Source organism: Mastigoproctus giganteus, chromosome 6, assembly GCF_048544385.1.
Source record: "Mastigoproctus giganteus isolate SK-2022 chromosome 6, ASM4854438v1, whole genome shotgun sequence".
NCBI classification, from domain to species: Eukaryota; Metazoa; Arthropoda; class Arachnida; order Uropygi; family Thelyphonidae; genus Mastigoproctus; species Mastigoproctus giganteus.
The window spans coordinates 66,460,585-66,474,426 of NC_143580.1; the positions used below are offsets into that span (position 1 = coordinate 66,460,585).

General features: G+C 35.9%; 1 protein-coding gene across 9 annotated transcripts in view; it reads right to left on the bottom strand.

The window, feature by feature from the left end:
- Nucleotides 1-13,842, bottom strand: part of stau (double-stranded RNA-binding protein Staufen) — a 260,623-nt gene that overhangs the window by 13,344 nt on the left and 233,437 nt on the right. For 2 of the 9 annotated variants that reach the window (XR_016547104.1, XM_090376025.1), the window contains one exon: nucleotides 12,984-13,082. The exons of the other annotated variants lie outside the window; for them this stretch is intronic. Coding sequence is in view for 1 of the 2 variants with exons in the window: in XM_090376025.1 (XP_090232151.1) it covers nucleotides 13,014-13,082 (69 nt within the window). In the remaining variant the exon portion in view is untranslated. The remainder of the gene's footprint in view (nucleotides 1-12,983; nucleotides 13,083-13,842) is intronic. 9 annotated transcript variants of the gene reach the window in all.

Here is a 13,842-nt window from a genome sequence, read left to right on the forward strand (position 1 = left end):
CATACAATCGATAAATGAAAGTCAACTATCATATAATTATCGTGCAAATTTATTGATAATTTCAAGTCACGGATTTTTTTAAGTTTATGCTAAATAAACAACTTTTCTCTTGCAAATGAGATTTATTAGTAATAGAAAACGTTTTGTTTTGGACTCTACGGGCCCTCTAGCTGTCAGTTACTCACATTACTTATGCCCTATGAGGTGGTCGGTTTATTATCATTTATCTAATTGATTTCAATTCAATGATTTTGTTTAAATTTCTGCCATTTATCTAATCGATTTCAGTTCTGCACTATAAGTGCACGCCAGGAATGCTGCAGCCCTTCAATATTACTTAGAAATTCTTGTAGAGGCATGTTCTCAGTTTACTGATTCTGTAAAAATTAGTCTAATTAGTAATTAATCAAAGTGCAAAGGTGTAAGATTTGGCTGAAGTGCCAAGAATTTAATTATTCATAATGTGGAAACATGTGAAGTGTGGCTAGGGTGCATGTTATTTTTCACTCAAAATGTTTTCTTCACACAATATATAATTAAATTACTTTTTTTTTTTTTTTTGTATAGGCCTAATAATGCCAAGAAAATCAAAATGTTTGGAACTATTTTGCCAAATCTAGTAGTGTTGAAGCTAAGTGTAACATAGGCAATAAAACATTAAAATGTGCTGGAACTACAACACAGGATTAGCCTTTCACATAGAGAATGTTCACCATATTGATTTGAGTGATGATACAGAAATGGCAACAAAGACAGAAAACTGTTGACTTCTACAAAACTAAATTTTCAATGAAAGAAGTCTCCAAAATGGCTAGTGCTGATGGCTTCAGTTTTAAATGTATTGTAAAAAGTGACTTTATACAAAATAGTTTAAAAAAACGAAGGGATGAATAGGATAATCCTCCACAAACTTGTCTCAATACAGTCAAAAATATGGTTATTCCATTTAATGAGGAAAAGAAAAACAAAATAACTGACTTTTTCAAAGAGAAAGTTAAAAATAGTCAATGAGTTTCCCTCGCTCTAGATGAATATACGTCTCTTCAAAATAAAAGCTTTATGAAGATAAATGTCCATGACAAAAATGAGCATTGGTCTTTGGGAATGATATTAATCACAGGAACACTAAATAGCACTAAATGAAGGAGTTGGTCAATATCAGATTAAAAGAATTCGGACTCAACATGAATGAGCACATCACAGCTTCTACAACTGAGGGTGCATCTGTCATGGTCAAATTGGTCCAAGATTTTTTTTTTTTTTTTTTTTGATTTGGTAGTTGTTGGCGCATCGGCTTCTGTGGCCATATTGCACCTCCCAAGGTTTTTGCAGTACTTTGATCCAAGCCCGAGGCGGGAATCGAACCCGCGACCTTTGGGTTGCCGGGCAGGTACTTTACCCACTCGGCTAGCCCGGTCGGCTATTGGTCCAAGAAATACTCCCAGAACACCAAGAATGTTTGGTGCACAGCATTCATCTTGCCGTATTGGACGTTCTTTATAAGGAAGATGTCATTGATGAAGAAGATCAAGAGACTTACGAATGTGATGCTCATGAAGACAGCAAAGAAGACAATATTCAGTCGTTGGCACTTAAATACGATTATTTTGGTTTGATCAGGAAATTGCAGAAAGTCTGCAAAACGTTTAGAAATTACCCTTTAAAGAATGAAATTCTCCAAGGATTTGTGAAATCAGAACATGGAAATAAGCTACAATTAATCCTTGATGTCAGAACTCGCTGGAACAGTTTACTTGAAATGTGTGCGAAAGGTTTTATACACTAAAATCCTGCATCACACAAACTTCAGAAAATTGAAGAATTTTCTGAAAAAGTTTGGACCACAGTCAAGAGTCTATGTGACACTTTAAAGCCAGTTGAAACAGTATTAACTTCTTTGTGCTCTGAAGATGCAAACTTATTGAAAGTAGACAAATCTATGATGCTTCTTCTTCTTAAAAAGTTGGCAAAGAAAAATAGTGGAATAACTTGTCAAATGCATCTTTCTCTCAAGCAATGGTATGAATTAAGAAGAGTTCAAAATACGATTTCCCTTTTGCGATATCTTCATGATCCTAAAGCTATAAATGAACAAATTTCTGACACTAACAAGATGTCTTCTCCAGTTTCCTGAACCTCTTACGGATATAAGTGATGCAGAAGAAACTCCAGATGAGGGCAATGTAAATGAAAACGACAAAGAGGAGGATCACAAAAAATGCCTGTATCATGAGATGAGCAAATTGGAATCAAAAACTTCCGAGTCCTTAAGTAAGTCCTCTATGTTCAATGCAGGCAGTGAATTCACACAATGTAAGAAGTAAAGAAAAAGAGAAGCAAAAATCTAGATCAACTGTACGATACATTAAGGACCATCAAGCTGTGAAGCAGCAGAGCATACATTTTCTTCAGCGAGAATTTTCATAACGAAGATTCAATGCAGTCTCTCTCCAGCCACTATTAATGCCTTATGCTTTTTGAAATGTTACTTCCTTAATAAGGATAAAAAACTAAAATCTGTTTAAATAATGTTGAAATAACTATGGCTGTCACAATGTGGAATGAGCTCATTAAAATCTGTTCTTATAATTTTGTGTTTTTCTTCTATTAATGAGAAAGCTAATTTAATTAGAAAATTCATCGATTATCGATAATCCAAATTTTTTTCAATCATTTATCGATAAATGGACTTTCGTTAATTTTCATCCTATAGGTATATGTCACAGCTTGCAATTATAAAAACCTTCAAGGGTATATTAAATATTTTTACACTATAGCAGGTTAGGTACAAACAATAGTATAGTGGTGCTCAAAAAATTTGCATCACTTGGAAAATTCACTGAATTTCTGTGAAATTTGTCAACATTCTATATATTTTGTAACAGCATTAACCTATTTCATCATCCATCTCTGGCAAGCTCTCTTGGATGATGTCACGGGCCATACATCACTGCAGCACCCCAGCTGCAGTATAAATATAGTGCATAAGCCATGAGCCGAGTATTCTGTGCTATTGCAATGGCTAAGTTTTCACAATTAACAACATGTAGAAAAAGTGCTGCTGCTGCATTGAATGCAGAGCAACACCCTACACATGAAATCACTAAAAGGATTCACTGTAATCAGTGACAGTAGAATGTTTATTACAAAAATGATCGAAACTGGCAGTATAAACAGAAAGAAAAGAAGCGGACATCCACAAATATCTTCTGCAGCACAGGACAGATTTCTTATCCATTTGTGTATGAAACAGAAGATCCTCATTGACAGATCACGAAACAGCATGGTAAGAGGATACAGGAGTAAAGGCAAGTACTACTACAGTATGTAGATACCTTTTCTCATCAGAATTAGTAGCATATCACCCAAGGGAAAAAAAAAAAAAACTTTTGAGGGAAAATATTAAAATCCAACATCCAAAGTGAGCAAAAGAGCGTGCTAGTTGGCCGAGGATCATTAGAAATGTATTTTCTCTGATGAGTCAAAATTAGACTTGCACGGTTCAGACAGCCAGCAGACTGCTAGACAAAGAAGAGAAGAATTTCATCCTAACTGTATCATCTCCACAGTGAAACACTCTGCATCTCACATGATATGGGGCTGTATTTCACATAGAGAACTGGGCAGAACTGGAATTTGGGGAGTACAATGTCTACAGAAAGGATAGACAGGATAGGAAGGGAGGAGGGGTTATGCTATTAGTTAAAAAACACATAAAATCCAAGGAAGTGAAGCCAGTCGACATCGCTGGACAGTGCAGTGTCGAGTCAGTTTGGTGTGACATAAGCATTGGGAGATCAAAATTGAGAGTAGGAGTGTGCTATAGGCCTAATGACTCTGATGAGTATAATAAGAAACTGTTCGGAGAAATAGAGTGGGCCAGTAAATCAGAGAGTCTTATAATGGGGGATTTTAATTTCCCAGATATTGACTGGAATTTGGGGGCTGGTCACTCACACAGTAGCAAGGCTTTTGTGGATTTATTGGATGATTGTTTTCTACATCAGCATGTTCGGGAGGCAACTAGAGGGAGTAATACTCTTGATTTGATTATCAGTAGTGATTCTTCATGCATTAAGAATCTGCAGATAAATGAACCACTTGGTGGCAGTGATCACAGTGTGCTGAAGTGGGAGTTACTCAAAGAGGTAACTACCATTAGGGGTAAAGGGAAGGGGTATTGCTTTCGTAAAGGCGACTACAATGGACTGAGACAGTATTTAAATTCTATACAGTGGCATCAACTGATGATATTGCCAACAGCAAATTCAAAATGGGAAGCATTCAAAGAACTTATCGTGGAAGCTACTAGGCTTTACATACCAACTAAGAAATATTGTTCAAGGTTTAGGCCTAAATGGTTGTCAGATGAACTAATGAGGCATATGGCAGAGAAGAAAAATGCATGGGATACATACAAATTAACACGTGACACGGACGCCTATGATAGATACAAGTTGATCTGTAACCAAGTTACAAAGGAGGTTAGGCAGGCGAAGGCAGATTACGAGAGATCCTTGGCAAGGGATGCGAAGAAAAACAGCAAAGAGTTCTTTACTTATGTAAACTCTAGAAGGAAGGGGATGAATCAGATTGGTCCACTTGAGATCGATGGGTCAACTGTTGATGACCCTGCTCGGGTAGCTAACAAACTAAATGAATATTTTGCATCGACATTCACACATGAGGAGTTATTCAGCGAGGGGAATGCCAGAGGTGTATTCAACTCTAGCAGTAAGCTAGAGAATCTTGTAATAACTGAGAGCAAAGTGGAGGAGAAATTGTTGAAGATAAACACAAGAAAGGCACCTGGGGTGGATGGGATCTATCCAGTTATATTAAAGGAGGCAGCAAAGGAGGTAAGCAAACCCTTAGCCATAATTATGAGAGCTTCCTTGGACTCAGGGGAGGTACCCATTGACTGGAGATGTGCAAATGTGACCCCAATTCACAAAGGGGGATCAAAGGCTGACACAAGTAATTATAGACCTGTGAGTTTAACTTCTGTTCCCGGAAAATTAATGGAGGCACTGGTGAAAGAAGCACTGCAGGATCATCTAGACAAGACTTCAGTTATAGCTAGGACACAGCATGGTTTTGTTAAGGGGAAGTCTTGCCTGACCAATTTGATTGGATACTATGATGCAGTCACAAAAGAACTGGATGCAGGGAATAACTTTGATATTATATACTTGGATCTTAGAAAGGCTTTTGATACTGTTGCACATGGAAGACTGCTGCACAAATTGGAGCAGTGTGGCATTGGAGGCAAGTTGCTGCTATGGATAAAGGGGTGGTTGAGGGGGAGAAGACAGAGAGTGGTAATCAATGGACACTGCTCATCGTGGACTAATGTTATTAGTGGAGTCCCTCAGGGTTCAGTATTGGGGCCTTTATTGTTTTCTGTATTTATAAATGATATTGATGATGGTATATCAGGCTTAATGTCCAAGTTTGCAGACGATACGAAGGTTGGCAGGGTTGTCAAGGACACTACTGACACTATGCTGCTGCAACAGGATTTGGTGGCAAATGAAGTTTAACATTGACAAATGTAAAGTACTACATATGGGAAACAGCAACCCCAGAGCAACGTATCAACTCTGTGGTACTACACTGACAGTGGTAGAGAATGAAAGGGACCTGGGGGTGGTGGTGCAGGCAGATATGAAGTTCTCTGAGCAGTGCAGACGAGCTGCAAGAGTAGCTCATGGTGTATTGTCAATGATATATAGGAATTTTTCTAGCAGGGATAAGGAGGTGATTATTCCCTTGTATAAGGCAATGGTCAGGCCACACCTAGAGTACTGTATACAGGCCTGGAGGCCTCATTTCAGGAAGGATGTAGAGCTGCTGGAACGAGTACAGAGAAGGGCAAGTAGATTGGTGAATGGGACAAAGGGGTTCTCTTACGAAGAAAGGCTTAAGTTTTGCAAATTACAGTGTCTGGAAACTAGGCACCAGCGGGGTGATCTGATAGAGGTGTACAAAGCCTTGAATGGTTTGAGCATGCTCAATGCTGATGGGATTCTTCCTCTAGCTCAGAAAAATCACCTGAGAGGGCATAAATTCAAATTGAGGAAAGACAGATGTAGGATAGATGTGCGGAAATTTGCCTTTAGCCAGCGGGTGGTTGGTGGGTGGAACAGACTTCCATCCCTTGTCGTGGAAGTTGATAGCCTAAATAAGTTTAAGGCTCAGCTGGACAGGTATTTCGAACGAACAGAGGGGTGAAGTGGAAGTGGTTATTTTTATTTATTTATGTTACTTTTTTTTTTTTTTTTTTTTTTTTTTTTGGCTGATGCTGCATAAGCTTGCTTTCTTGCATCAAATGCCTCTACTAATGCTAATGCTAATGCTAGAGTTGGTAGTCTTCAATTTTTGAAAGGTACAGTGAATGCTGAGGTGTACAAGGCTATTCTTAAGACAAAATTACTTCACATAATTAGAGATCACTATGGGGATGTTGCTAATTACATTTTTCAAGACAACTCTGCTCCATGCCATAGAGAAAACCTGTAAGTACTACTTCATAAAATTAGTAAATGTTTTAAATTTATGAAATGTTGCACTCTTGCTTAAATAAATATAATTTATTTCATTGTATTTACTGTTCACAGATGAAAAAATGGTTGAAGGATAAATCAATTTGCACAATAACATGACCTGGGATTAGTCCAGACCTCAATCCAATTGAAAATTGTTGGAACAAAATAGTTGTTTAGTAATGCAAAAGAAACCAAAAGCACTTAGACAGCTGCAGGAGACAGTAATCCATGTTTGGTATTATGAGATTTCCCAGGAATACAGGCATACCTCGATTAACGAATAGGATGCGTTCCACGAAATTACTTCGTTAAGCGAAACTTCGTTTTCAGAGGTAAAAATACTATGGCCAGAATAGGGATACGTTCCTACGTAAAGAAAATGAAAAGCTTTTTTTCGAACAAAGAAAAGTTTTATTAAATAAACAGTCAACTTACATACAAAGTGAAATCACATTTTAAAATATGAGGTTAAAGTTGATTGTTTATGCTTTTTTTCTCTTTCATTTAACAATTGCCTATACGGAGTTATTGCATTTAACACTGATCGCTTAACTATAACACTTCTTCCTAAATCGGGATCATTTTCACTAAAAAAATTTAAAACGTTTTCAATGTCATTTAAGCACCTTTTTAAATCTTTGGTTGTTAACACTTTTTCGGCAGGAACTTCTTTAACTTCGCCTTCATTATCTTTGTCTTCGTTGCTAACAAGGTTTTCTAAATCTTCCGCTGAAAAACCATCATCTTCTGCATTCAATAAATTTCTAACATCCTCTTCATCGACATTTTCGAAACCTATTGATTGAGCCATCTGGATAACTTCATTTCTAATTTCTTGGATGTTATTTTCTTCTTCTAGTACAACTTCTGGCCATATTTTGCGCCAAACTCCATTTAAGCATTTCTTAGTGACTTCTTTCCAAGAACTATCAATGTTTTCAATTGCGTTTTTAATGGTGTAGTTTTTCCAAAAAGTTTTAACTGTCATTTCCACTTTATCCTCTAGTTCAGTTAAATTGCTTAAAGTTCGATGCAGATAATAAGCTTTAAATGATGCTATTACTCCCTGATCCAATGGTTGAATCAGGGAAGTTGTGTTTGCTGGAAGAAACACAACTTTGACAGGAATGCATGTGTCCAACGTGTTAAGATCAGTAGGATGTCCCGGAGCATTGTCTAACAACAAAAGAGCTTTTTCTTCAAAGTTGTTTTTTTGACAATACCGTTTTACTCCAGGACAAAAGTGGTTAACAAACCAATCAGTAAATAACTCCTTGGTAACCCACGCTTTTCTATTTGCTTTCCATATTACAGGTAAATTCATTTTTATGTTACCTTTTAACGCCCTCGGATTTTCTGAATGGTAAACTAATAGCAATTTTAATTTATAATCACCAGAGGCATTTGATCCAAAGAGTAACGTTAAACGGTCTTTGGCTGCTTTAAATCCAGCAGCTGAGTTTTCTTCAATAGAAATGAAGCTTTTTGTTGGTAGCCGTTTCCAGAACAAACCGCTTTCGTCAACATTGAACACCAAATTTGGTGGAAAATTTTCACGTTCAATTATTTCCTTTAGTTTTTCTGGAAACTTATTTGCAGCTTCAACATCTGCACTTGCAGCTTCTCCTGTTAATTTTACACTATGAATCCTGGCCCGTTTTTTAAATTTCTCGAACCAACCACGAGAAGCCCCAAAGGTTTCCGTAATTTCTTCAGTTTGTTTAGATTTCAGGTGATTAAACAAAAATAATGCTTTTTCTTGAATCACCATTTGACTTAAAGGCATATGACGTTGTGACATATCATCTATCCACAAACTTAACATTTTCTCCATTTTTTCTAAAATTGGATTCCTTAAGCGAGTTAATTTTGCCGCTGTAACATCTGTACAATTCTGAGCAGACTGTTTTATTTTTTCTGATTGACTTAGTATGGTTGTTAAAGTTGATTGCGCTAATCCTAAAGAATGTGCCACATCGGATTTTCTTTCGCCGCTTTTAACACGTCGTACGATATTTAGTTTAGTTTCCAAAGAAATTGCTTTTCTTTTCTTTGATTCTGACATTTTAATTAACTAAAACAAAAATATTTCTATTAAAATTTACAAAATCTACGTTATGTAATGCTATTAAGAACCTACGTCGATTATTGCAATGCGCCACACTGAAACAACGTCAATCATGTAAACAACAACTAAATTACGCGATTGACACGCAAAACTGTTATAACAGACATGCCCGCAGCTCGGGAGCACTCGGGAATACGTAACGAGTCGCCGTCAGTCACCAATCGGATGATTGTCGGGCGTTGGCCTTAAATTGGAATTTTTTTTATGTTAAATGGGGCTTGAAATTGCGGACTTCGTTATATCGAGGCTTCGTTATCAGAGGTAACGTTAACCGAGGTATGCCTGTATATTCAGAGCCTTATCCAGTGGTTGCCAATGAAATGTTAGTGTGCAATTTGTTGTGTTTTTTGGTTATATAGCAAAATAATGAAATCATCTTAGTATGAGTAAAGTAATGAAGGGAATAACGTACGATCACTCATCGGTGAAGACAGGATATTAGAGCTGGAAAAAGAATTAGAAAATGTGAATTGGAATATCATCAGTTTGGCTGAAACAAGAAGAAGAAATGAATCACTTATAAGTTTATCAAGTGGAAATTTGCTGTACACCAAGTGGAAATTTAGTTTATCAAGTGGAAATCTGTGTACAAACAGTGAAAGGAGTGAAGGTGGAGTTGGGTTTCTGGTCCATAAAGATTTTAAAAACAACATTTTGGAATTCAAAAGTACATCACCAAGGGTGTCAAGGCTAATACTCAAGATTTCTAAGAGGTACAAGCTAAAGGTTATAATGATTTATGCACCAACATCGAGCCATGATGATGAAGAGGTTGAAGAAATGTACACCGAAATTGAGAGTCTTCTAGATGAGTAGAAAACCCACTACACTATTATTATGGGGGACTTCAATGCTAAGGTCGGAAAAAGGCAAAACAGCTCAGAAAGAGGAACTACAGGAAATTTTGGAATTTGTGAAAGAAATAAAAGAGGTGAAAGACTTGTAGAATTTGCAGAATCTCAAGGACTGTCAGTAATGAACACTTTTTTCAAGAAAAGGGTGAACAGAAAGTGGACATGGAAGAGTCCAAATGGATTAACAACTAATGAAATCGACTTCATCCTCACTAACAGAAGATATATTGTGAATGATGTTACCGTCCTGAATAAGATAAATGTTGGAAGTGATCACAGAATGGTAAGATGTACACTTGATATAGATGTAGGACAGGAAAGGAAAAAACTGACTTGAGTAAATAATACAAAGGTCTTTGAGATAACAGAGGAGGAGAAAAAGCAGTATGTACTGGAACTTAAAAACAAGTTTGAGCTTCTGCAGACTGCTCAGGACCAAGATATCGACGAGGAATATTACAACTTTCTGAAAGTGATAAAGCCCAAGAAACCTATAGGGAAACAGAAATCCAAAGAAGAAAAAATTAGTCAAGAAACACTTGTCATGATGAACCGAAGACGACAAATGAAGAGCAAGAAAAACACTGACAGGGAGAAAATTGAGTATACTGAGTTATGCAAAGCCATTAGAAAGAGACTCAGAGAGGACATAAGAAGATTTAACACAAGAAAAGTAGAACAAGCATTAAGGGAAAACAAAGGATTTAAATCAGCAGCCATGAGCAGTAATACAGAAAGACAAATGATACTGAAACTGAAGAATAGCGATGGTGTACTTATAAACAGCAGAGAAGGCATAATTCAAATAGCAGAAGACTACTATAGAGAATTATACAAGGAGCAAGGGAATGATATCAGCAGTGGGGAAGATGGATTGCAAAGTAGTAACACATACGACATACCCGATATTCTTCCTGATGAGGTAGAACATGCATTGAAGAAAATGAAGAATCAGAAAGCCCCGGGGGAAGATGAAGTTACTGTAGAGTTGTTAAAATTGGGAGGAAGAGACATAACACAAAAACTGGCAAGGCTCTTCACAAAGTGCATTAGAAAAGGTGTGACGCCTACGCAGTGGAATAATGCAATCATAGTTTTGCTGCATAAGAAAGGAGATAAATCAGAAATTGGAAATTATAGACCAATTAGCTTGTTATCCCATGTCTACAAGTTGTTCACAAGGGTCATTACTAACAGATTAGAAAGAATACTTGATGAGAATCAACCGAAAGAGCAAGCTGGCTTTAGGACAGGATTCTCAACTATGGATCACCTTCACGTAATATCACAGCTAATGGAGAAAGCAAATGAATATAAAACACCATTATGCCTGGCATTTGTGGATTATGAAAAGGCATTTGACTCCATACAGCATAAGGCAATGTTTCGGGCACTGGAAAGACAAGGCATAGATACCCCATATATTAAGATTTTGAAGAAAATATATGAGAGTGCTACCTCCTTTATTAGACTAGACAAAGACAGTAGCAAATTTAAAATCGAGAAAGGAGTTCGACAAGGAGACACAATATCTCCGAAGCTGTTTACTGCTGCCCTTGAGGAAGCTTTCAGAAGATTAGACTGGTTGCAGAAAGAAGTCAATGTGAACGGAGAGTACCTAAACCATTTACGATTTGCAGATGACATTGTGGTTATAAGCCACGATCCCAAAGAATTAGAGGAAAATCTTAATCAGTTATGCACAGTTAGTAAGGATTTTGGACTAAAGATGAATATGGCTAAAACAAAAGTAATGATGAACATGTATACCACAGAAAGGGATATTAATGATTGAAGGAGCAGTAATGGGAAAGGTGGAGTCATATACTTATCTGGGACAAGTCATTAGCTATAATAATGATAAATGGCTGGAAGTCAAGAGAAGAATAAATTTTGGATGGATAGCATTCAGGAAATATAGTCACATACTGAGGAGCAATATCCCAATTTGTCTGAAATGTAAAATAATGAACCAATGTATACTCCCCATCATGACTTATGGAAGTAAAACGTGAAGAGAAGTTGAAAACTACACAGCGAAGAATGGAACGAATTATATTGGGAATCAGACTGTTAGATAAGAAGAGAAACACATGGATTAGGCAGCAAACTCAAGTAAAGGACATTCTTATCAAAACTAAAGAACTAAAATGGTCTTGGGCAGGACACATAGCTCGAAGACATGATGACAGATGGACTAAGAAAATAACAGAATGGTACCCAAGAGGAGCTAGAAGAAAACCTGGAAGACAAAGGCGGAGATGGATAGATGAAATTCATGAGTTTTTGGGTAGTAAATGGATGGCCAGTGCTCAAAACAGAAGGAACTGGAAAGTTGCTGGAGAGGCCTTCATCCTGCAGTGGATTGAAAATGGCTGATGATGATGAATGAAGGGGGGGGAAAAAAAAAATCACTGCTTTCACAGAATTTTTGTCATTATATGAAACCTAAGTAGCATGCAGTTATTTTAGAGAAAAGTAGTTATTTCATTGTATTAACATTAGTAGATACATATGATGCAAGAAAGCAAGCTTATATAACACCAGCAAAAAAAAAAAAAAAAAACCTTCCAATTTCACCTATCCATTAATTCCAAATGTTTGTCTACTTCTGCCTTGAATTTATTTAAGCTGTCAACTTCTACAACGACAGATGGAAGTTTGTTCCAGCAACCTAAAGGCAAATTTCTGCACATCTATTACAACTGTCTTTCCTCAATTTGAATTTATGTCCCCTCAGGTGACTAATCTGGGCAAGAGGAAGAGATTTCCCAGGCATATATTCAGAACCTTATCCAGTGGTTGCCACACCAACAGTCATCCATAAGTAATATTCAGCTATTTTAGAGAAAAGCACTTATTTCATTGTATATTTATATTAAGTAGATTTTTCTGCAATTAATTGTTTCATATGTGTACTGTTATTACTTATGTACTTTCAGTATTTCTTAAAAGATCAGTATAAGGACAAACAACCTAAAAAATGCAATTTTTGGTGATGCAATTTTTTTGGGCCACTGTATTTCCACATTTTTACAGGCAATGATAACGTGTCTCAAGTATAGTTAATTAGGTTTCAAAAAATGTTAGTTTTGTGCAATAACCTGGCAAAATGATTCACTAGTAAAGGATTTAGTCATCTCTCAATTTCTGATTCATGCTTTAAAATTCTATAGTAAAGAAAAAATCAACTTATAAAAGGTCAGAATCAGCTCTATGATAAAGACCTATGTGACTGATTATATCACTCATATTACTAAGCTGTACATAAAAATTCACTGTAAAAATTCAATACAAAATTCAGAGAAAAATCTTAAGCCTATAAATCACTATTTAATTTTAAACATAAAATGTAATAGCCAATAAAACTGTATGTATAAATATTTACAATTAATTACAGAGCACATGAGCTGCCTCAAAACGTATACCAAAAAAATTAAAATATCAGCATACCTTTTAAATTATCCTGATGTATAATCTGCCTTACCGTGTCAGAATTGGTGAACGAAACATGGCCATGAAAGAATTCAGATCTCTCTCTCTCCCCTTTGGCTGTATAAAATATAATGCACACCCACTCACATAAAATTTTTCATTTCTGCAGATTTATTATTAAAACAGTTTTTTAAAAATACTATTAAGTAAACTGTAACATTACCAAGTGCACAAATGCTTTCATTTCAAAGATATACTGAATAATACACCAAAGTAAGCCATATGCTTGTTTATGTAATTTTTTTTTTCCAGCTGTGATTTTTTTTTTTTTTTTTTTTTTTTTTTTTGTGACTGCTACAATTAAAAACATACATTATATATAGTTCTGCTGATTACAATGTTAAAACTAATGAATGTTACTGCAAAGAGCATACTTGTAAAGTATTTATTGATCGGAAAAATTGAGTGGCATACAAAATAAAGGATGTCATGCACCAATCACAAGTTTTTTGAAGCACCCACTGGAGGATTAGAAAGAGATAAAATATGATGAATAAAAGTGATAATAATATAAAAGTTTCACATTTATTTATTTTATTTGTTGTTAAATATGTTTACTTTTATTGGCCATTACATTTTATTTTGAAATTAAATAGTGATGTATGTTATCTTATGTTTTTCACTTAATTTCTGACTGAATACAGCCTAATGTTACAAAGTCCATCTTACTGAATTTCAGTGCTGATACTATTCACAGAATAAATATAATCAAAATATTCAGCGAAATGAAAACTTTCAACATTAACAAAGACTCTTTCTGATCAATGACATTCCTTGCTGAAAGCCACACATTAACCAGAAAATCATTTTACTATAA